The sequence below is a fragment of the Capricornis sumatraensis genome, chromosome 1, assembly GCF_032405125.1.
Source record: "Capricornis sumatraensis isolate serow.1 chromosome 1, serow.2, whole genome shotgun sequence".
In the NCBI taxonomy this organism is placed as follows: Eukaryota; Metazoa; Chordata; class Mammalia; order Artiodactyla; family Bovidae; genus Capricornis; species Capricornis sumatraensis.
Genome location: NC_091069.1, coordinates 31,710,446 through 31,735,689, shown reverse-complemented (window position 1 = coordinate 31,735,689; position 25,244 = coordinate 31,710,446). Strand labels below are relative to the sequence as shown.

The following is a 25,244-nucleotide window of genomic DNA, read 5'->3' as shown; positions in this document are numbered from 1 at the left end:
ATGAGTTGTTAACAAGTTTTTTCTGTATCTGTGCTTGTTGTTTCTGAACATGTCCGCTGTTTGTTCTTTAAAACCAGAAAAAGCTGAGCAAAGTTGCCATCTCACCCAGACTCAATGGTGGTAAATGCCTGATGTCTGGCCACGAGAGTCTGCTATATTCCTCAGGACTGACTCCAGTAACTTAAAATGATGGCAGGTGGTGGCAGTCAAGCATGTGAAATGAAAGAAGAACAAAGCCATGGAATAGCAGACTTACTTATAAATAACTGCTTTATCTTCTTTTTGGAATTCCAGATGAGGAGTTCTTGCCGAGGGTCTCAAGTCAAAACTGCTTTCATTAAAATTCACTTTTATTTTTAACCTTTAACAAGATAACTTGTGTGAGAGGATATTCAGAAAACAATACTAGCTTGCATTTATAGAGAAATTATTGTTATATATTGACCACTATGTATACTGTCCAAAATACCATTATTTCAAACTGGTGTGCATTCTTGGGTATTTAAGAGTTCCTGAAACTATGATAGAGATTGGTTTACTATTTACTGAGGACCTAGAATCAGGTAGACAAAGTTTAAAGTACTCTTTATATCCTAGAGCTTATACTCTAAGTGTAAAAAGAAGTTACAGAGATTGTGTCATTTACAAGCATAAATGTAAAATGCTTTTCCTAAGAAAGAACTCAAACACCCCATTTCTCAGTCTCCTTGCCATACGGTGGCAGGCAGGTGACTTAGAACCCTCCCATGTTGCCCCAACTCAAGACTGGTTGGAAGGATGATACCAGCCCTGTGAGGAGCATCCACTTCTGGCACAGATTACAGCAGAGCTGGTGGGGTTCTGGGCCAACAACTGGAGCAGCAGCTTCCTGCTTCTGCCATTTCCTGACCACAGCAGAAACAACATATCCCTTGGTCAGTCAGTTCTACACTGTGATTTGGGGAGTTATTTCTGAAATTTGAGCCCTGTTTCTTACAACTTCCCAATGATTTTGTGAATGGCAGAAATCCTCAATGAATGAATCCTTTTCTGGGGGAGGGGGAGATTCAGTTGTCTAGAATCAAGAGCCAGTATCCCAACTAACATACCCAGTACCCCCGGCTTCCAAATAGCCACACAAAGAATTAATGGAAAGGAGCAGTCTGATGCTGACTTTATCAGAATGAACCTTCCTAGAGAATGTGGACTTTGAAATGTTTTGAGTAAAAGAAATTGGTACAGCAAACATCTAGTAATCTAGATTAGTAATAAAGCATTACTCACAAAAGGGTTTCCTGTGTTAATATGTCTGAGAAGGGCTAATGCAGTGGCTCATTTGTCCCCAGGAACTTTTTTAGGCAAGGCTATCCTGGAGAAGAACTTGAGATAAGAGTAAATACTAAGGGAACCAAATGATAATGAAAAGGCTGGATGAGAAGGGTATTATTGGATAAGACCTTCTCAACTACCTCTGCTTTTGCTCAGAGCAAACTAAGAGTATGGGTAGGAATGTCCTTAGTCAACAAATCCCATGGCTTCCTCTCAGTTCGCCTCACCCCAGAGTATCTGGCATAGAGTGATCCTTCTTGTCACTTTTTCCTCTCCTGACGTCTGTGGCAAACCACAGACTGCTTCTTCTGTCTCCTTTTCTTCCCATCTCCCAAATTTTATTGCACAGCCTTTCATCTCAGTATTTTTCTTTTTCCCTGTATTTTCTCCTCAGCCTATCTAATCCATTCTAATCCTTTTATTCTCATTCCAAAGTGAACAACTCTTTTAGTAATCCAGCCTCTAATCCCCTTCTCTTTTGAGCTGTAGTCTCACTTTTCCAACAATCTGTAATACATCTTTACCTGAAAGGACCACAAGTATATAAAACTCAGAATAAACAAAACTAAATTCATCAACTGCACTTCTGAATCTGCTCCTCCTATGTTCCATCTTATGCTGATAGCACCTCCATCCTCCCAGTGGCCTATTTTATACATCAGAGTCTTCCTTGAGCTCCCCTCTTCCCCGTTCACCATATCCAAACATTACTTCATTAGTCTATGAAACAAACACTGATTTTGGGTCACTCAATTACTATCCACAAGGAATTTACAGCACATGTATGTGTATATAGACATATATATATAGGAACAAAAATATATATAATAATGGCTGACTAGGAGCTTGCTCTAAAGCAGTGATCTTTAAGCAGTTTTGTTTATGCATTCCTAAAAGAGTTTTGAAAAGCCACGTAACCCCTTGGATATTTTAAAGGTGACATCTACAAATTTTCATTGTAAGTTTAAATAAGTTTGTTTCCTGTTAACAGATTTTAAAAATATCAACTGTCCCTTAAAAATCAAATATTCATTAGGATAAAATGAGTGTGGGCCTTACTAGCAATGAAAATTTTAAGATATTATTTGATAAAATAGATTTTAACCACCATATTGAATAAGGCACACCAAACCTAAATCAATCACATAAAGCTGTTATAAGAGAATTATAGCTAATATGTTTTGAAATTCTGGCTGTACCAGAAAACATTTCAGTTATACTTTAAAAGAAGCATCACTAAATTATATAGCTTCAACCATCCAAATTCAAAGCAACTCAACACAGACCAAGTATCCTGGTTTTATAGCATGCCTTTAAATCAATGAATTACTTAAAGAAAAATAAAATATATATGAAAGGCCTGTGGGTTAAGTTTTCCTGCTTCATCATTAAAGTCTCTAAAAAGCCACTATTTTTATTTGTTCCTTCATTCTGTATCTTAAAATTTTTACACAAAGGTTGAGAAGTATGTTTTTCTTTTAAAACGTGGGATAAGAAGTAATATAGATGCAGGCTTGTTCTCAGGCAGATCAACTTTTGGGAAGAGTACCTATAGACTTATGAATCTGGAAGCTGAGTCTCTTAAAATTGCCCATGTCTATGTATACCTTGGAAACTCTTTACAGACCATCACTGTATATTTTGAAATTCACAATTTGAAATTCACTGCTTTGAGGGAATCTACTTACTGTAAACAACTAGACCTTGGATAAAATGTACCCTTTGAGGTGTCACTAGTCTCACAAGAAAAAGAAGGGTCTTGAAGAAACACACACATTCACACACAAATGTAGCACAGGCTAGAGGTATGGGAAGCTAGGGCCACAATGCTGGGCAGCAGGGGCACGTGGAATAACAGATAATGACCCCTGAGGACAGATGGAAACAACAGAGCTAACGGAATACTGAGCCCTGTCTGGGCCAGCTGTAAGGTGGGGACACTACGCTTGAGAGACGCCACACTGAGCCAAGACCTTTGACAAGAGCTAAATAGATTTAAGGGACTAGATCTGATAGATAGAGTGCCTGATGAACTGTGGAATGAGGTTCGTGACATTGTACAGGAGACAGAGATCAAGACCATCCCCATGGAAAAGAAAAGCAAAAAAGCAAAATAGCTGTCTGGGGAGGCCTCACAAATAGCTGTGAAAAGAAGAGAAGTGAAAAGCAAAGGAGAAAAGGAAAGATATAAGCATCTGAATGCAGAGTCCCAAAGAATAGCAAAAAGAGATAAGAAAGCCTTCTTCAGCGATCATTGCAAAGAAATAGAGGAAAACAACAGAATGGGAAAGACTAGAGATCTCTTCAAGAAAATTAGAGATGCCAAGGGAACATTTCATGCAAAGATGGGCTCAATAAAGGACAGAAATGGTATGGACCTAACAGAAGCAGAAGATATTAAGAGGTGGCAAGAATACACAGAAGAACTATACAAAAAAGATCTTCACGACCCAGATAATCACAATGGTATGATAACTCACCTAGAGCCAGACGTCCTGGAATGTGAAGTCAAGTGGGTCTTAGAAAGCATCACTACGAACAAAGCTAGTGGAGGTGATGGAATTCCAGTTGAGCTGTTTCAAATCCTGAAAGATGATGCTGTGAAAGTGCTGCACTCAATATGCCAGCAAATTTGGAAAACTCAGCAGTGGCCATAGGACTGGAAAAGGTCAGTTTTCATTCCAATCCCAAAGAAAGGCAATGCAAAAGAACGCTCAAACTACCGCACAATTGCATTCATCTCACATGCTGGTAAAGTAATGCTCAAAATTCTCCAAGCCAGGCTTCAGCAATAAGTGAACCATGAACTTCCAGATGTTCAAGCTGGTTTTAGAAAAGGTAGAGGAACCAGAGATCAAATTGCCAACATCCACTGAATCATCAAAAAAGCAAGAGAGTTCCAGAAAAACATCTATTTCTGCTTTATTGACTATGCCAAAGCCTTTGACCGTGTGGATCACAATCAACTGTGGAAAACTCTGAAAGAGATGGGAATACCAGACCACCTGACATGCCTCTTGAGTAACCTGTATGCAGGTCAGGAAGCAACAGTTAGAACTGGACATGGAACAACAGACTGGTTCCAAACAGCAAAAGAAGTACGTCAAGGCTGTATATTGTCACCCTGCTTATTTAACTTCTATGCAGAGTATATCATGAGAAATGCTGGGCTGAAGAAGCACAAGCTGGAATCAAGATTGCCGGGAGAAATACCAATAACCTCAGATATGCAGATGACACCACCCTTATGGCAGAAAGTGAAGAGGAACTAAAAAGCCTCTTGATGAAAGTGAAAGAGGAGAGCGAAAAAGTTGGCTTAAAGCTCAACATTCAGAAAACGAAGACCATGGCATCTGTTCCCATCACTTCATGGGAAATAGATGGGGAAACAGTGGAAACAGTGTCAGACTTTATCTTTTTGGGCTCCAAAATCACTGCAGATGGTGACTGCAGCCATGAAAATTAAAAGACGCTTACTCCTTGGAAGAAAAGTTATGACCAACCTAGATAGCATATTGAAAAGCAGAGACATTACTTTGCCAACAAATGTCCGTTTAGTCAAGGCTTTGGTTTTTCCAGTGGTCATGTATGGATGCGAGAGTTGGACTGTGAAGAAAGCTGAGCACTGAAGAATTGATGCCTTTGACCTGTGGTGTTGGAGAAGACTCTTAAGAGTACCTTGGACTGCAAGGAGATCCAACCAGTCCATTCTAAAGGAGATCAGCCTTCGGTGTTTTTTAGGAGGAATGATGCTAAAGCTGAAACTCCAGTACTTTGGCCACCTCATGCGAAGAGTCAACTCATTGGAAAAGACTCTGATGCTGGGAGGGATTGGGGGCAGGAGGAGAAGGGGACGACAGAGGATGAGATGGCTGGATGGCATCACTGACTCAATGGACGTGAGTTTGAGTGAACTCCGGGAGATGGTGATGGACAGGGAGGCCTGGCGTGCTGCGATTCATGGGGTTGCAAAGAGTCGGAAACGACTGAGCGACTGAACTGAACTGAAGTGAACTGAACCAGGCCCAGGTTGATAGCATCTCAGCTACCAGCAAAGGAAGAAACAGAAGCAAATCCTCTGTATAGAAGTTTCCTCCATTTAGGCCAATAGGACACCCAAGATAAAATTAACTCAAAAATAAAATTCACTAAGCATATGAGAAAGCAAACCATTATAATTGAGAGTCAGCGAGGGAAAAGATTCAGCATCCTCAAGAAATACAGAATTTGGGATTATCAAATATAGAATGCAGAATAGCAATGTATAAAATGTTTAAAGAAACAAATAATCAAATCACCAAGGTAAAACAGTAAGAGCCCATTAGGAATGAACAAGTGTATGGGGTGGGAGGGAGAAAATTTTAAGAAATTAAAATTTTAATATTCCACACAGTGAAAAAAGAATTAGTAAACAGGAAAATATAGCCAAAGAAATTACTGGACTTTCCTAGTGGTCCACTGGTTATGAATCTGCCTGCCAGTTCAGGGGACATGGGTTTGATCCCTGGTCCAGGAAGATTCCACATGCCATGGGGCAATTAAGCCCATGCATCACAGTTACTGAAGCCCTAGAGCCTGTGCTCTGCAACAAGAGAAGCCACTGCAATGAGAAGCACACTGCAGCTAGAGAAAGCTCGTGTGCAGCAACAAAGACCCAGTGCAGCCATAAATACATTTTAAAATTAAAAAGAAGTAGAGTCATAGATGTAGAAAACAAACATATGGCTACCAGGGGATAAAGGGGAGAGGGATATACTGGAAAACTGGGATTGACATATACACACTCAGTTCATTCAGTTCAGTTCAGTAGCTCACTACTATATATATAAAACAGGTAACTAATAAGAACCTACTATATGGCACAGGAAATTCTACTGAATACTCTGTAATGGCCTATATGGGAAAAGAATCTAAAAAAAGTGAACATATGTATATGTGTAAATGATCCACTTTCCTGTATACCTGAAACTAACACAATATTGTAAGTCAAATATATTTCAATAAAAATTTTTAAAAAAGAAAAATATTTTAAAGAAATCATAATTATGACAAAATTTATATCACTGTGTTAAGAAAAAGTCTTCAAATTCTAAAAGGTTCCTTAATTTCTACTATATTAATCATTACCTGCTCCTTTTACAAAATTCACTTTCTATGTAGTTTGGAGGCAGTCTAATCCACTCATTTGGAGTCATTAAATGCCTTGAATTAGAAATTCCTGGGAATCTGGAATGCAGTTTGGCCTTCTCAACCTCTTTAAATTCTTTCATTGTATATATTTTGCCTGTAGGACAATTAAAACCTAAAATTAGCACTCTTAAATGCAACTGCCATTGCTCTTAGGTTATGAAACCACATAACAATTAGAAACTAAGTACCAGTCTCACACTGAAGAAGAATTCTTTTCCCATCATCTTTGTCATATTGTGCCTTTTTCAAAGGGTCACGAAATGGTGGGATGGTAACCTGTAAGAAAAACAGTTCTTTGAGGACTGGGTTGCAGGTCTTTTTTGGTCTATTCTAGGCATCCATGTATGGTTCTTATGCCAGAAGAATCAAGATTACAGTATCTACAAACAAATGGCATTCTAATTATTATATTTATGTATGTAACACATTACAAAGAGATGAGGGCACTCCAACACACCTCCAAGCAAGGCTTTCCAGCCAAAGAAGCATGGTAAGCTCTTGTTTTAATAGCCTTTTCAGATTATTGTGGATATTCTTTTAGATATTACACCCAAAATCAACAGGTGGCGGTTTCTTAAAGGTTAGTGATGATGTGGAATCTGAAACCATATCAATGAGTTATTCAAACTTTGCTACATTAAAATTCATTGACCTATCTTGAACTCTGAATGGACCTTTTATCCATAACATTAATTGGTGGTTTAGAAAAAATTAGATCACTGAGTTTATATGAGGACTTCCAAATGTTAATACATTTCATTATATAATAATCACATTTATTAATATCATTACCAATGTATCAGTAAAGTCTTTGAGTACTGGGACACTATCACACTGATGATAGTATGATTTTTCAAAAATTCAAATTTTTGAAAGCTCACATTTTATTACTGGCAACAAATACCATCAGTTGTTTCCCTTAAAGCGGTAGACTCACTTCAGTAATTTTCTAGAAAATGTCTGCAAAATATCCAAGACTTAATAACCAAAGTCTATAAGTAAAAGTATTCCATGAAAAACAAAATCAGCCAGTTCAGCTTATAATTTAAACAATCATAGTGCATTTCAATACACAGAAGTATTCTTTGCATACTTCCCATTTCATCACACAGAGTATTAAAAAGGCCAAGATCTGAGGTGAGGAGGGATAAATTAGGAGTTTGGGATTAGCAGGGAATATTAAAAAAAAAAAAGATGATATAGCAAAATTGTGTATGAGTTTAGAAACACACTTGTACTCTGGTACTGACAGCTGTGCAAACTTCTGGACAGATCACAGCCTTGTTGTGGCGAAGGGGCTTGCATAACTCAGTGAAGCTATGAGCCATGCTGTGCAGGGCCACCTAAGATGGACCAGTCATAGTGGAGAGTTCTGACAAAATGTGGTCCACTGGAGGAGGGAATGGCAAACCACAGCAGTATTCTTGCAACAAGAACCCCATGAACAGTGTGAAAAGGCAAAAAGATATGACACCAGAAGATAAGCCCCCATGGTTGGAAGGTGTCCAATATGCTACTAGGGAAGAACAGAGGGTAATTACTAATAGCTCCAGAAAGAATGAAACAGGTGGGCCAAAGTGGAAACAACGCTGGGTTGCAGATCTGTCTGGTGGTGAAAGTAAAGTCCGATGCTGTAAAGAACAATATTGCATAGGAACCTGGAATGTTAGGTCTGAGGAATCAAAGTAAATTGGATGTGGTCAAGCAGGAGATGACAAGAGTGAATATCTACATCTTAGAAATCAATGGGAAACTTAATTCAGATGACCATTATATCTACTATTGTCAGCAAGAATCCCTTAGAAGAAATGGAGTAGCTCTCACAGTCAACAAAAGAGTCCAAAAAGGAATGCTTGGGTGCAATCTCAAAAATGACAGAATGATTTCAGTTCGTCTCCAAGGCAAGCCATTCAACATCACAGTAATCCAAGTCTATGCCCCAACCACTGATGTCAAAGAAGCTGAAGTTGATTGGTTCTATGAAGATCTATAAGACCTTATAGAACTAACACCAAAAAAAAGATGTCCTTTTCATCATAGGGGATTGGAATGCAAAAATAGGAAGTGGTTGTCTGAGGAGGCTTTACAAATAGCTGAGCAAAGAAGAAAAGTGGAAGGCAAGGGAGAAAGGGAAAGATATACCCAACTGAATGCAGAGTTCCAGAGAATAGCAAGGAGAGATAAAAAGCCTTACTTAAATGGACAGTGCAAAGAAGTAGAGGAAAACAACAGAATGGGAAAGGCTAGAGATCTCTTCAAGAAAACTGGAGATATCAAAGGAACATTTCATGCAAGATTGGGCATGATAAAGAAAAGAAATGGTAAAGATCTAACAGAAGAAGAGATTAAAAAGAGGTGGCAAGAATACACAGAACTCTACAAAAAAAGGTCTTAATGACCCAGATAACCATGATGGTGTGGCCACTCACCTAGAGCCTGACATCCTAGAGTGTGAAGTCAAGTGGGCCTTAGGAAGATTACTACAGTCAAGTCTAGTGGAGGTGATGGAATTCCAGTTGAGCTATTTCAAATCCTAAAAGATAATGCTGTTAAAGTGTTGCATTCAATGTGTTAGCAAATTTGGAAAACTCAGCAGGGGCCACAGGACTGGAAAAGGTTAGTTTTCATTCCAATCCCAAAGAAGAGAAGTATCAAAGAAGGTACAAACTACTACACAATTGTGCTCATTTCATATGTGAGTAAGGTTATGCTCAAAATCCTTCAAGCTACGCTTCAGTGGTACATGTACCAAGAACTTCCAGATGTACAAGCAGGGTTTAGAAAAGGCAGAGGAACCAGAGATCAAATTGCCAACATTTGCTGGATCACAGAGAAAGCAAGGGAATTCTAGGAAAACATCTACTTCTGCTTCATTGACTACGCTAATGCCTTTGACTGTGTGGATCACAACAAACTGGAAAATTCTTAGAGATGGCAATACCAGACTGCCTAACCTATCTCCCGAGAAACCTGTATGTGGGTCAAGAAGCAACAGTTAGAACTGGACATGGAACAATGGACTGGTTCAAAATTGGAAAAGGAGTACAAGGCTATATATTGTCACCTTGTTTATTTAACTTCTGTTATGACCAACCTAGACAGCATATTAAAAGGCAGAGACATTACTTTACCAAAAAAGGTCTATCTCATCAAGGTTTTTCCAGTAGTCATGTATGGATGTGACAGTTGGACTATAAAGAAAGCTGAATGCCAAAGAATTGATTCTTTTGAACTGTGGTGCTGGAAAAGACTCTTGAGAGTCCCTTGGACTGCAAGGAGATCCAACCAGTCCATCCTAAAGGAGATCAGTCCTGGGTGTTCACTGGAAGGACTGATGCTGAAGCTGAAATGCCAATACTTTGGTTACCTCATGCGAAGAGTTGACTCATTGGAAAAGACCCTGATGCTGGGAGGGATTGGGGGCAGGAAGAGAAGGGGACGACAGAGGATGAGATGTTTAGATGGCATCACCTACTCAATGGAGATGAGTTTGAGTAGACTCCAGGAGTTGGTGATGGACAGGGAGGCCTGGCATGCTGTGGTCCATGGAGTCGCAAAGAGTTGTACACAACTGAGCGACTGAACTGAACTGAACTGATGCAGAAATGCCAGGCTGGATGAATCACTAGCTGGAATCAAGACTGCCAGGAGAAATATCAATAACCTTAGATATGCAGACGATACCACTCTAATGGCAGAAAGTGAAGAGGAACTAAAGAGCCTCTTGATGAGGGTGAAAGAGGAAAGTGAAAAAGCTGGCTAAAAACTCAACATAGAAAAAAACTAAGGTCATGGCATCCAGTCCCATCACTTCATAGCAAACACATGGGGAAAAGGTAGAAACAATGACAGATTTTATTTTCTTGGGCTCCAAAATCACTGAAGATGGTGACTGCAGTCATGAAATTAAGACGCTTGCTTCTTAGAAGAAAAGCTGTGGCAAACCTAGACAGCATATTAAAAAGCAGAGACATCACTTTGCTGACAAACTTCCATATAGTCAAAGCTGTGGAGATGGGACATGATTAAGATGTTACAGCATTCATAGGGAATCACTGAAGGACTACTTACATATTAAGACTGTTCCAAAACATAAACCACATAACACCAAAGTTAAAATTAGAAATCTACCTTCAGAAAATTCGGGTCCTCTTTGTTCACGTAAAAAGGATCATACTCTTTCGGATCATAATGCTCTATAAATGCATTTCCCTATAAGAAGGAACCACACATAAGAATAAGAGGTGCACGATTAATTTTGAACATAACAAGACTCAAGAGTCAAATACAGAGTTCCACTGTTATGCTTTACAATGATATCAATGACAAATGCAAATGGAATGGGAAGACCAAACTGGATTTATCTAAGTAATAATAATGTATAATTATACATTACAATGTAAATATAATGTAATATAAATCACTTTCACTTTCAATCCTAGAGAATGTGTTCAGTTCAGTTCAGTTCAGTCGCTCAGTTGTGTCCACCTCTTTGCGACCCCATGAATCGTAGCACGCCAGGCCTCCCTGTTCATCACCATCTCCCAGAGTTCACTCAGACTCACGTCCATCGAGTCCGTGATGTCATCCAGCCGTCTCATCCTCGGTCGTCCCCTTCTCCTCCTGCCCCCAATCTCTCCCAGCATCAGTCTTTTCCAATGAGTCAACTCTTCACATGAGGTGGCCAAAGTACTGGAGTTTCAGCTTTAGCATCATTCCTTCCAAAGAAATCCCAGGGCTGATCTCCTTCAGAATGGACTGGTTGGATCTCCTTGCAGTCCAAGGGACTCTCAAGAGTCTTCTCCAACACCACAGTTCAAAGGCATCAATTCTTCGGCGCTCAGCCTTCTTCACAGTCCAACTCTCACATCCATACATGACCACAGGAAAAACCATAGCCTTGACTAGACGGACCTTAGTCGGCAAAGTTTGCTTTTGAATATACTATCTAGGTTGGTCATAACTTTTCTTCCAAGGAGCAAGTGTCTTTTAATTTCATGGCTGCAGTCACCATCTGCAGTGATTTTGGAGCCCAAAAAGATAAAGTCTGACACTGTTTCCCCATCTATTTCCCATGAAGTGATGGGAACAGATGCCATGATCTTCGTTTTCTGAATGTTGAGCTTTAAGCCAACTTTTTCGCTCTCCTCTTTCACTTTCATCAAGAGGCTTTTTAGCTCCTCTTCACTTTCTGCCATAAGGGTGGTGTCATCTGCATATCTGAGGTGATTGATATTTCTCCCAGCAATCTTGATTCCAGCTTGTGTTTCTTCCAGTCCAGCATTTCTCATGATGTACTCTGCATAGAAGTTAAATAAGCAGGGTGACAATATACAGCCTTGACGTACTTCTTTTGCTGTTTGGAACCAGTCTGTTGTTCCATGTCCAGTTCTAACTGTTGCTTCTTGACCTGCATACAGGTTTCTCAAGAGGCAGGTTAGATGGTCTGGTATTCCCATCTCTTTCAGAATTTTCCACAGTTTATTGTGATCCACACAGTTAAAGGCTTTGGCATAGTCAATAAAGCAGAAATAGATGTTTTTCTGGAACTCTCTTGCTTTTTCCATGATCCAGCGGATGTTGGCAATTTGATCTCTGGTTCCTCTGCCTTTTCTAAAACCAGCTTGAACATCTGGAAGTCCACGGTTCACGTATTGCTGAAGCCTGGCTTGGAGAATTTTGAGCATTACTTTACTAGCATGTGAGATGAGTGCAATTGTGCGGTAGTTTGAGCATTCTTTTGCATTGCCTTTCTTTGGAATTGGAATGAAAACTGACCTTTTCCAGTCCTGTGGCCACTGCTGAGTTTTCCAAATTTGCTGGCATATTGAGTGCAGCACTTTCACAGCATCATCTTTCAGGATTTGAAACAGCTCAACTGGAATTCCATCACCTCCACTAGCTTTGTTCGTAGTGATGCTTTCTAAGACCCACTTGACTTCACATTCGAAGATGTCTGGCTCTAGATTAGTGATCACACCATCATGATTATCTGGGTCGTGAAGATCTTTTTTGTACAGTTCTTCTGTGTATTCTTGCCACCTCTTCTTAATATCTTCTGCTTCTGTTAGGTCCATACCATTTCTGTCCTTTATCGAGCCCATCTTTGCATGAAATGTTCCCTTGGCATCTCTAATTTTCTTGAAGCGATCTCTAGTCTTTCCCATTCTGTTGTTTTCCTCTATTTCTTTGCAATGATCGCTGAAGAAGGCTTTCTTATCTATTCTTGCTATTCTTTGTAACTCTGCATTCAGATGCTTATATCTTTCCTTTTCTCCTTTGCTTTTCACTTCTCTTCTTTTCACAACTATTTGTAAGGCCTCCCCAGAGAGCCATTCTGCTTTTTTGCATTTCTTTTCCATGGGGATGGTCTTGATCCCTGTCTAGCTGTTCTTTATCTAGTCTTCAAGCAGGGAATGAACCCAGGATGTTGGGAAAAGTATACTTGATCAGAAGCCAGTAAACTTGGTCTTAAATTAAAAACTTTCTGTAAGTAATTGTATGATTCTGAATTTTGCATCTTATTTTTTCTATGCCTGCCTTTTTTGGGATTGGAATGAAAACTGACCTTTTCCAGTCCTATGGCCACTGCTGATGTAATGTAAAATAATATGTAAATAATGTAATAATGTAAAATAATCATATAATATAAATATACATTATAATGTATAATTATATAACTGTAATAAATAATGTATTTAAGTAATAAATATCATAGTGATAGAATCTAATTAAAATTTGCAAGATTTTTATAAATAATAAAAAATTATTACCACCTCTTTTTTATAAAAGGTATTTAATAAAAGGTATTAGAAGGTATTAGAACCTTTTTAATACCTTTTAATAAAAGGTATTAGAACACTAAAAGATTTAGGAATTTGTTTTTAGATACAAGTCAAACATCTCAGATCTCTTTAAAATGCCAGAAAAACAGAAATATTTTATATACCAAAATATTACAAAATATTTTATATTTTGTAAATAATCAAGCTCCAGAATAAAAAAAAAAAACCCACATATCTTGAACCTAGACTCCAAATTTTTAAAACTGATATATAAAATTAACAATTACATACAGAAAAAAAAAGAAAAATGATTCTAATGTTCACATTTAAATACAGCTCTAACCCTTTACCTCCATCCTTTCCACATGCCCTGGATTTAAGAATAATGTATGCTATGATAGAGTATAGATTATGCATAAACAGAGTTGGCAAGATTAGGCTGTTTGGATAGTTATAAATAAAAAAAGATAATTATAGTTTTTGAGCAACTGAAAAAAATAACAAATGAATCCTTGGTACCTTTTTATTTACATATTTTAAAAAACCATCTAATTCTTCTTGTCTCCTTTTTTTAATCTTCTTATATGAAGTGACTTTTTCTATAATTTTTTTCTGGAGAGGATCTGCCACATGATCAACCCATCTTTTATACAATATCTCTTTTCTTCTTGCATTTAGGAAGTCATGATGTTTTAAACACTTATCTAATTCCTAGTAAACAGTGATAGGAAAGACAAATATATTATCTTAATGTTTTCTTGTTCCAAAATTTAAATTTAATTTATATTCATAAGAATAATCCACAAAAGCACCCATTAATTAAATCACTACGTTGGCTTCTAATGCGTGACACACACAATACTGGAAACAAAGAATACATGAATAAATTAGATAATATACCTGCTGTCCCTGGAAGACAGACTATAAAACAGATCTACGAAACAATGGGAGGAGGGACAATGTAGCAAGAGATATATGGGGCTCAGTGTTCACTGCGTCATTACAGTAGCCAAGAGGTGGCAATAACTTCAGTGTCCATCAACAGATGAAAGTATAAACAAAATGTGATATATACACATAATGGAATATTATACAAGTATAAGGAGGGAAATTCTGACACATGCTACAACACAGATGAACCTTAAAAACAATATACTAACTGAAATATGCCAGACACAAAAGGACAAATATTTTAGGATTCCACTTATATCAAATAACTAGATTAGGCAAACTCAAAAAGAGACAGAAACCAGAGGTCACAAGAGGCTTGCAAAAGAAGGGATGGGGAGTTACTGCTTAACAAGTACAAAGTTTTCTTTGGGGTGATGAAAAAGTTTTAGAAATAGATAATGGTGACAGTTGTACAACATATCAATGTAATTAATGTCACTGAATTATACATTCAAAAATGGTTTAAAAAGCAAATTTTATGTTATATGTATTTTACCACAGTAGAAAAATAATCAACTTTTTTCTTCCTTTGGTCACACTGTGCAGCATGCAGGATCTTAGCTAGTTCCCCATCCAGGGATAAAGCCCATGTCCCCTGCATTGAGAGTATGGAGTCTTAACCACTGGGCCATCATGAGAGTCCCAATAAAATTTTTAAAAGATTTCCAAATTGGTAGACACTTGGGATAGATCTTAAAGAACAGAGTTATTTTTGACTGCCCTGGCCATCCAGCGGTTAAGACTCTGTACTTCTACTTTAGTGGGGCACATGTCCAGTCCCTGGGCAGGGAACTAAGATCCCATAAGCTGCTCGGTGTGGCCAGGAAAAAAAAGACAAGAGTGAAAAGGCTGAACTGTAGCACAACCTGGTACAAATGGCAAGTAGCCTGCAAAGAAAATGCCTAAATCAGGCTATAAAACTAAATCATCCTCAGCAAAACTTCTCATATACCTTTCATCTAGCAAATGAAATCATGTGATTACTAGGATCAACAACATGAAATTTAAAATGAAAAAAATAAAGTACTAAAAACCCTGAGACCTTTTCCAGGTAATATCCCTCCCTAACTTCAGGTCATAGCACATCTCTACCATTCTCAGTGAATAATTCCTTTCCTTTTTAAACAACTCCAAAGAAAATTCTTAAAAACAAAAATAGGCTGCCCACTCCAGAGTTTAGTACACATCACATGGACATTCATCTTGTCTTATAATTAAGCCCATCCTGCTACAGTTAAAGCCTTGTTCTTACGTAGGTATTCCTGAGTAATAATTTGTCAGTGTGTTCCAATAACAGCTCTTAAAAATAGACAGGGATTCCTAGAAGTCCCACTAAAATGAAGAAACAAGTGAATAGGAGGAAACTCTTATAAGGTATCTATAAAAGAATCCCCACAAAGTATAGAAAGCGAAGAAGTAAATTAAAGCAACCTCAGAGCTCTTTTAAGGTCAATCCTAAAGGCTAAGGAGTGTTTCCATTATTTTCTATAGTTCCTAAAATTTTTGTAATGACATGGCACTACATATAAAATAGAAAAACAAAATTTAATTTTTAACTGAGACATATTTTGTAGCCAATTCTTACCTTGATTATATAGTTTTCTCTATATAATATTGATTGAATAGCTGCATCAACATCTTCCTTAGCTAATACCTAAAATGATAGAATAAAATTTTGAAAATCAAGTATTAAAAAATTAAATTATTAATACTACCTAGATTAATAATATTTTATGTGTCCTATATATCCCTGGGAAGTTCTCTGTAAATCCCAATTTTTTTTACCTGAAATCATATCATCAAGTACTTTTTAAAGAGTATTTGAATCTTTCCACTCTCAGCTACATTTTACTTTAGGGAAAAAAAAATAACTCAGATCACAGACATTTGGATTCCCAACATGGTCAAATGACTTGCCCGAAGTCACATGGTACCCATCTTTTTTCACATCTTATAAAATGATACAATCAGGCCTCTAATGGAATTCATTTACTCATTAATGAATTTTATTTGGTTACACTTAGTCATTTATGGGCTTCCCTGGTGGCTCAGTGGCAAAGAATCTGCCTGTAGTGCAGGAGATGAGTTCAATCCCTGGGTTGGGAAGATTCCCCTGGAGAAGGAAATGGCCAGTATTCTCTCCTGGAAAATCTCATGGACAGAGGAGCCTTGCAGGCTGTAGTCCACGTGGTCACAAAAGAGTTGGACACAACTTAGCAAATAAACAACAACCCTAGTCATTGTAGCTATCAAATATTGATACTTTTTATGAACAAGCCACATTCTCAATATTTTAAGCTAACACAATCTTCTGGAAGTAGTTCATAAAATCAAGTTTTTCCATTTTCATAACAACTCTTTCTCAATTAAACATCCGCCAGAAAATGCAAGAGGCTGATATCTAACATACATGTGGATACCAAATTATACAGCTACTAATGGCTAAAAAGAGCAAATTTTAAGCTATAATATTTCTGCAATGGAAAAAGTGATTAATAATAAAAGAGTCCCAAGGTGGGAGACATTTGGGGTTACCTTTGAAATCTTCTCATAATTACACACAAAAAATATTCTCAAATGAACTGTCATTAGAATTAGTTGTCTTCAGTTCCACTACCTGTGTTTTCCAGAAAGTTAGTTAGTCACTCAGTCGTGTCCAACTCTTTGTGACCCCATGGACTGTAGCCCACCAGGCTCCTCTGTCCATGGAATTCTCCAGGTAAGAATACTGGAGTAGGTTGCCATTTCCTTCTCCAGGGGATCTTCCCGACCTAGGGATCAAACCCAGTTCTCCTGCATTGTAGACAGGCTCTTTACCAACTGAGCCACCAGGGAAATCCCTGAAATTTTCCACAACAGATGAATAAAATCTTAAAATCTAAGAACTAACCTTCCCCATTAACACACAAGGAAATTAAGGCTCATCAGAGGTAAGCAACAACCAGAAGCCTAGAAAATCCTGCACTGAGCCCAAAATTCATGTATCTAACTCCAAATTCATTTTTTTTGTCCTTTCTGCCTCACAGAGTTGCTATTTCTAGCAAATCTACTGTTCTCAAAACCAAGATGAGTACCAATATATTAAAACAGTCACCTGAAGACACTGAAGACCAAGCCAGAGCAGGAAGAAACTAAAGGGAAGTCAACACTTGGAAAATCAGAATAGCACTGGAAAAGTTTTCAGTTTTTTATGGACTTTTGTCTAACAGCAGGCATCAATCATAGCTAAAGGAGGTGGCTCAAATGCAGATAAAGATATACAGTTTTACAGATTCCAGAATTAGAAGACAGAGTTCAGGGCAACCATAGCAGCAAGAAAGTGAAAGGAGAAATGCCTGAAAGGAGAAAGCCATAGACGGAATGCCACAAATTCTGCAGACCAAATCTCTAGTAGACCCTTGAACTACATATGCACACAATAAAAACTCCATGCAGCCCAGCTAAAGCTAAAAAAAACTAAACAGTGATTTAATTTGCTGCCAACTGCAGGAGAAACAAAGTCTAGAGTTCATTTTCAGCCAAGTAAACTGTCTGCTAAACAAAAGTTCAATATTAATCAGAGGAACATGACAGATTCCAGACCCTTTGCAATATAGCGTTCATAATGTTCAAAATCACTAAACAGCAAAATGTGACCCATACTTCAAAAAGAAATACAATCTTATGGAAATCAACTCTGAGATGGCCCATATGTTGAAATGAGCAGATAAGGATTCTAGGTCAACTATTATAGCTATGTTTAAAAAGTTAAAGGAAAATATGCTCATAATGAATAGAAAAATGTCAGCAGAAAAAGAATGAAAAATAAACAAGTGAAAAATATTGTTCTTAAATTTAAAAAAAAACTTAAATGGCTTAATAGCAGATTGAAGATGACTTTAAAAGAGTCAGTGAACTTGAATTCAAATCATTAGAATTCATCCAGTCTGAAAAACAGAAAGAAGGAAGACTGGAAAATGAATGAAGTTGCAGTGAGTTATGAGACAACAGCAAAAGGTTGGACAAGTTGATAACTGAAATTCTAAATAAATAATGGCTGGGATGAAAACCACTACTTTCAGACAGAATAGTAGGGAACCTTAAAAAATGTAGTGAAAGACACTGGATATCAGGCTATGAAGGACAGTGGCCTCTGAGATACAGAAAACAAGGTAAATCTTAAAATAGCTCATTAGTGCCTGGAGAGAATTTCCAGACTGGTGCAGAGAGGAGGAAGTGACTGAAACGAGGAAGGGCGTTGGAAGTCTGGGAAGGCTACAGTTCATAGAGCACAGTACCAGAGGGAAGAAAGTCACACAGAGAGTCTGGGGGATCTGCAGACGATTAGATCTGTAGAGTGTCCCCCTTGAGACTTCAGGTGAATGCTGTGCTGTGCTGCTGTGCTGTGCTTAGTCGCTCAGTCATGTCTGACTCTGCGACCTCATGGACTGTAACCCCCCAGGTTCCTCTGTCCATGGGATTCTCCAGGCAAGAAGACTGTAGTGGGTTGCCTTGCCCTCCTCCAGGGGATCTTCCCAACCCAGGGACTGAACCCAGGTCTCCCACATTGCAGGCGAATTCTTTATCTTCTGGGCCACCAGGGAAGCCCTGACCACTGTATGCACGTGGGGAAACTTCTCTCAAAGAAACACTGTGCAAAGAAGTACCTGAAAGGATTAGGGAAACAATCCCTACAGGTCACAAACCCCAAGAGTTATTCCTCTTAACAATCAGCCAGAGTGAAAAACTTTATGGTATGCAAAGCATAGAGTTAAAACTAGCCACATACAAAATGCCACTACAGTTCTACCTGACAAAGCTTGGTGGCAAGACATTAAAAAAAAAAAAAGACTGTGTCTGAGTAACTTAACTGCATCCCAGAACAAAGCTAAGAGCATTTATTGAAAATAAAAAATATCCAGCACTCAAAAAAAATTCACAATGCCTGGTATCCAATTTAAAAAATCACCAAGCATACAAAGAAGCAGAAAAATTTGACTAATAATGAAAAGAAGAATCAATCAAAACTACCCCAGAGGGCTTCCCCAGTGGCCCAGTGATTGAGAGTCTGTCTTGCAATGCGGGGGACACAAGTTTGATCCCTGGTGTGGAAACATTCCACTGCTGCAGGGCAACTAAGCCTGTAGGCCACAACTACTAAAGCCCACAGGCCCTAGAGACCATGCTCTGCAACAAGAGAAGCCACCACAGTAAGAAACCCATGCACCACAACTAAAAGTAGCCTCCACTTGCTGCAACTAGAAAAAGTCCCAGTAGAGCAACAAGGACTCAGGGAAGCCAAAAATAAATAAGTAAATAAAACTTTTAAAATAAATAAAAATTTTTAAAAATACATAAAAACTACCTCAGAAATGACACAGACAATATAATTATTAGACCAAGACATTAAAATAGTTCGTAAGTTCAAAATTGGAAAAGGTTGGCTCCAAATTGGAACCAACTGGTTTCAAACTAGGAAAGGAATACATCAAGCCTATTGTCACCTTACTTATTTAACTTATATGCAGAGTACATCATGCAAAATGCCCAACTGGATGAAGCACAAGCTGGAATCAAGATTGCAGGAAGAAATATCAATAACCTCAGATATGCAAATGACACCATGCTTATGGCAGAAAGTGACGAAGAACTAAAGAGCCTCTTGATTAAAGTGAAAGAGGAGAGTGAAAAAGGTGGCTTAAAACTCAACATTCAGAAAACGAAGATCATGGCATCCAGTCGCGTCACTTCACGGCAAATAGATGGGGAAACAATGGAAACAGTGACAGACTTTATTTTCTTGGGCTCCAAAATCACTGCAGATGGTGACTGCAACCATGAAATTAAAAGATGGTTGCTCCCTGGAAGAAAAGCTATGACAAACCTAGACAGCATATTAAAAAGCAAAGACATTACTTTACTGACAAAGGTCTGTATAGTCAAAGCTATGGTTTTTCCAGTAGTCATCTATGGATATGAGAGCTGGACTATAAAGAAAGCTGAGCTCCGAAGAATTGATGCTTTTGAACTGTGGTGTTGGAGAAGACTCTTAGAGTCCCTTGGACTGCAAGGAGATCAAAGTAGTCAAACCTAAAGGAAATCAGTCCTGAATATTCATTGGAAGGACTGATGCTGAAGCTGAAACGCCAATACTTGGCCACTTCATGCAAAGAACTGACTCATTAGAAAAGACCCTGATACTGGGAAAGATTGAAGGCAGGAGGAGAGTGGGACAACAGAGGATGAGATGGTTGGATGGCATTACCAAATCGATGGACATGAGTTTGAGCAAGCTCTGGGAGTTGGTGATAGACAGGGAAGCCTGGAGTGCTGCAGTCCATGGGGTTGTAAAGAGTCAGAAACGACTGAGCGACTGAACTGAACTAAGTTTAGGAAACTAGAAGAAACAGCAGACATTTTGAGACAGTGAAGAGTTTTTAAAAGACCCCCTAAAAACTTTAAGGATGAAAACTACAATGTCTAAAATGAAAAATACACAGACCAGCTTAACAGTAGATTGCCTATTCCGAAAGAAAAGATTAGTAAACAAACTCATAAGAACATAAGCTGTCCAAAATGAAACGCAGTAGGGAAAAGTCTGAAAAAAATTAGCAGGTAATCAGAGGGCTATGGGATAGATGAGACAGCTTTCAAGCAGGTGATTAAAAGTATAATTTTATTTCCCAAAAGGAGAGGGGTGGGATAGAAAAATATTTGAAGAGGGAATGGCTGAGCGTTTTCCAAATGTGTTGGGAACTATATGCCCAGTGATACCAGAGGTTCAGTGAACTCTAAGTACAGTTCAGTTCAGTTGCTCAGTCGTATCCGACTCTGTGACCCCATGAATCGCAGCACACCAGGCCTCCCTGTTCATCACCATCTCCCAGAGTTCACTCAGATTCACGTCCATCGAGTCAGTGATGCCATCCAGCCATCTCATCCTTGGTCACCCCCTTCTCCTCCTGCCCCCAATCCCTCCCAGCATCACAGTCTTTTCCAATGAGTCAACTCGTCGCATGAGGTGGCCAAAGTACTGGAGCTTCAGCTTTAGCATCATTCCTTCCAAAGAAATCCCAGGGTTGATCTCCTTCAGAATGGACTCGTTGGATCTCCTTGCAGTCCAAGGGACTCTCAAGAGTCTTCTCCAACACCACAGTTCAAAGGCATCAATTCTTCAGTGCTCAGCCTTCTTCACAGTCCAACTCTCACATCCATACATGACCACAGGAAAAACCATAGCCTTGACTAGACGGACCTTAGTCGGCAAACTAGTCTCTGCTTTTGAATATGCTATCTAGGTTGGTCATAACTTTTCTTCCAAGGAGCAAGCGTCTTTTAATTTCATGGCTGCAGTCACCATCTGAAGTGATTTTGGAGCCCAAAAAAATAAAGTCTGACACTGTTTCCACTGTTTCCCCATCTATTTCCCATGAAGTGATGGGACCGGATGCCATGATCTTCGTTTTCTGAATGTTGAGCTTTAGGCCAACTTTTCTGCTCTCCTCTTTCACTTTCATCAAGAGGCTTTTTAGTTCCTCTTCACTTTCTGCCATAAGGGTGGTGTCATCTGCATATCTGAGGTGATTGATATTTCTCCCAGCAATCTTGACTCCAGCTTGTGTTTCTTCCAGTCCAGCATTTCTCATGATGTACTCTGCATAGAAGTTAAATAAGCAGGGTGACAATATACAACCTTGATGTACTCCTTTTCCTATTTGGAACCAGTCTGTTGTTCCATGTCCAGTTCTAACTGTTGCTTCTTGACCTGCATACAGGTTTCTCAAGAGGCAGGTCAGGTGGTCTGGTATTCCTATCTCTTTCAGAATTTTCCACAGTTTATTGTGATCCACACAGTCAAAGCCTTTGGCACAGTCAATAACGCAGAAATAGATGTTTTTCTGGAACTCTCTTGCTTTTTCCATGATCCAGCGGATGTTGGCAATTTGATCTCTGGTTCCTCTGCCTTTTCTAAAACCAGCTTGAACATCAGGGAGTTCATGGTTCACGTATTGCTGAAGCCTGGCTTGGAGAATTTTGAGCATTACTTTACCAGCATGTGAGATGAGTGCAATTGTGCGGTAGTTTGAGCATTCTTTTGCATTGCCTTTCTTTGGAATTGGAATGAAAACTGATCTTTTCGGGTCCTGTGGCCACTGCTGAGTTTTCCAAATTTGCTGGCATATTGAGTGCAGCACTTTCACAGCATCATCTTTCAGGATTTGAAAGAGCTCAACTGGAATTCCATCACCTCCACTAGCTTTGTTCGTAGTGATGCTTTCTAAGGCCCACTTGACTTCACATTCGAAGATGTCTGGCTCTAGATTAGTGATCACATCATCATGATTATCTGGGTCGTCTAAACAATAGAGAAATTGGAACCTTCATATGTTGCTGATGAGAATGTAAAATAGTACAATTACTGTGGGAAGCAGGCAATTCCTCAAAAAGTTAACACAGAATTACCGTATGACCTAAGCAATTCCATTCCTAGGTTACACTTCCCAAGACAATTGAAAACATATGTTCACACAAAAACTTGTATACAAATGTTCATAGCAGCATTATTCATAATAGTCAAAAAGTAGAAAAAAATCTGAATGCCCATCGACTGATGGCATCCATATATTGGAATATCATCTTTCCATAAAAAGGAAAGAAGTAGTGATACATGCTACAACATGGATGAACCTTGAAAACAGTATGGTAAGTGAAAGTAGCCACACAAAGGACAACATACTATAGGATTTCATTTGTATACAATGTCCAAAATAGATAAATCTGAGAGAAAGCAGATTAGCAGTTGCCAGAGAACACGGGAGAAGGGAATGGACAGTGACTGCTAAAGGGTATGACTTTCCTTTTTGGGGTGATGAAAATGTTCTGTAATTAGATAGTGATAATGGTTATACAATCTTGTGGATATGCCAAAAACTCCTGAGGTGTACACTTTAAGGTAGTGAATCTTATGGTATGTGAATTCTATCTCAATAATAAAAACAGTAAGATAAGAGCTCAATTTAAAAATGCACAAAATAACTGAACAGACACTTCATCAATAAATATATACATACATGGCAAGTTAGACATGAAAAGAAAAGATGCTCAATATCATTAATTATTAGGGAAATTCAAATTAAAAACACAATGAATTGCCACTCTACATCTTTTTTAGAATGTCTCAAATTAAAGACTACACACACACACACACAAAGACTGTAACCAAATGCTGGCTAGGATGTAAAACACTGGAACTCCCATACACTGCTAGTGGAAATATAAAATAACTTTGGAAAACAGTTTGGCAGTTTCATAAAATATTAAATTTCATTTACCATATGACCTAGGCATTCCACAATTAGATATTTACCCAACAGTAATGAAAACATATGTCCCTACAAAGACAGTATGTGAATGTTTCTAACAGCTTTACTTGTAATAGCCAAAAACTGTTAATCTAAATATGCAACAATAGGATGTACAAACTAGGGTATATAGCATTCAGTAGTAACAAAAAAGAATGAAGTATTGATACATGAAACAACATGGAATCACAAATTATACTGAGTGAAAGAAGCCATACATAAATAATACATACTGTAAGATTACATTTGTACAAAAAACTTTAATACAAAATAAACTATAGTGATAGAAAGTGGAAAGGGAGGCACTTAAAAAGGGACACAATGAAGACACTTCGGGAGTATTGAATATGTTTGCTGTCTCAGTTGTGGTGATGGTTTCATGCATGAATCAGTTTAATCAGTTCAGTTCAGTTGCTCAGTCGTGTCCGACTCTTTGCAACCCCACGAATCGCAGCACGCCAGGCCTCCCTGTCCATCACCAACTCCTGGAGTTTACTCAAACTCACGTCCATCGAGTCGGCGATGCCATCCAGCCATCTCATCCTCTGTCATCCCCTTCTCCTCCTGCCCCCAATCCCTCCCAGCATCAGAGCCTTTTCCAATGAGTCAACTCTTCGAATGAGGTAGCCAAAGTACTGGAGTTTCAGCTTTAGCATCATTCCTTCCAAAGAACACCCAGGACTGATCTCCTTTAGAATGGACTGAATACATAGCTCAAATCTTACCAAACTGTATGCTTTAAATATATGCATTTCATTATATATCAAGTATACCTTAATAAAGCTGTGTAGAAAAAAAAATAATCTAAAAAAAACCCCTACAACATATATAAATTTGGGTGATGTAGCTAAAGTAATGCTTCAGGAGAAACGTAACTTTATTAAAAAGGTATGTAACAAGTGACATTATTCCACCTTAAGAAATTGGAAAATGAAGAGCAAAGAAAATAGTTAATAGAAACAACAGGATAATAAAGAGCAGAATGAAACAGAAAACAGAAAAATAATATATTTAGCACAAGCCACTTTTCAATGCAACTACCCAAGTATAAACTTTAAAATGCCATTACTATGATACCTCCATAAAAGAAAGTGGTTGTGGCTCCAGCCATTCTCTTGAGCTCTTGAGCTTGGGAAGCTTGTCAGTTACCAGATCATTCTCATAACTTTTCATTGTGGTCCCAAATAACAGATTCCCTAGAAAAACTAAAAAATTAGCTTCCTTAGTAACGAGCATTCACGTGTATTTTCTCTTTAATATTTGTGACCATAGATGGACATGAAACGGATTCTGAACATTAGACATCATGTTTTTCCTAAAGTGAGAGGCGACATTTGTATTCACAGGCCTTTTAAAAGCTAGCCAGAAAAAAAAAAAAAAGCTAGCCAGAGAAGATTACTCCAACTGCAGTTCCCTTTTTTTCAGTCTGTCCACAAGCTTTTGCTGATGTCTTCCGAGCCTGCCTCCTTTAAGCAGAGGAGCTCCTTTTGGACCGACCAGCAGAGCCCCCTGTGAAGCCAGGCTTCCCACAACATTGCCCAACCCAGCCGGTGCAGCAATTCTCAGCCTGGCCTCAAGGAGGCGCGTGTGCAGCTTTCCAAAACTGCAGCTTTCGGAACCGGAAAGCTGCAGCTTTCTGGCTTCTGAAGCACACACAGGATGGGCCTCT

The 25,244-nt window shown here is 38.6% G+C and overlaps 1 protein-coding gene across 1 annotated transcript; it reads right to left on the bottom strand.

Annotated features, from left to right (window-relative positions):
• Nucleotides 1-252: 252 nt before the first annotated feature.
• Nucleotides 253-24,863, bottom strand: FAM228B (family with sequence similarity 228 member B). Its single transcript, XM_068982336.1, has 7 exons — nucleotides 24,653-24,863; nucleotides 15,820-15,888; nucleotides 13,803-13,994; nucleotides 10,630-10,710; nucleotides 6,687-6,774; nucleotides 6,436-6,592; nucleotides 253-361 (listed from the first exon to the last, which is right to left on the bottom strand). Exons 1-7 carry the CDS (start codon nucleotides 24,809-24,811, stop codon nucleotides 253-255), a joined length of 855 nt encoding a protein of 284 aa, XP_068838437.1. The 5' UTR covers nucleotides 24,812-24,863.
• Between the last annotated feature and the right edge of the window lie 381 nt (nucleotides 24,864-25,244).

What these genes read in the sequence shown, in the direction of transcription:
- FAM228B (XM_068982336.1), bottom strand. Translation starts at nt 24,811, where the DNA reads ATGCTCGTTACTAAGGAAGCTAATTTTTTAGTTTTTCTAGGGAATCTG. An exon ending in TCTTCTTCAGTGTGAGACTG is followed by an intron (nt 6,593 to 6,686) that starts GTACTTAGTTTC and finishes ATTGTCCTACAG; the next exon opens with GCAAAATATATACAATGAAA. An exon ending in GAATTTTGTAAAAGGAGCAG is followed by an intron (nt 362 to 6,435) that starts GTAATGATTAAT and finishes ATCTTGTTAAAG; the next exon opens with GTTAAAAATAAAAGTGAATT.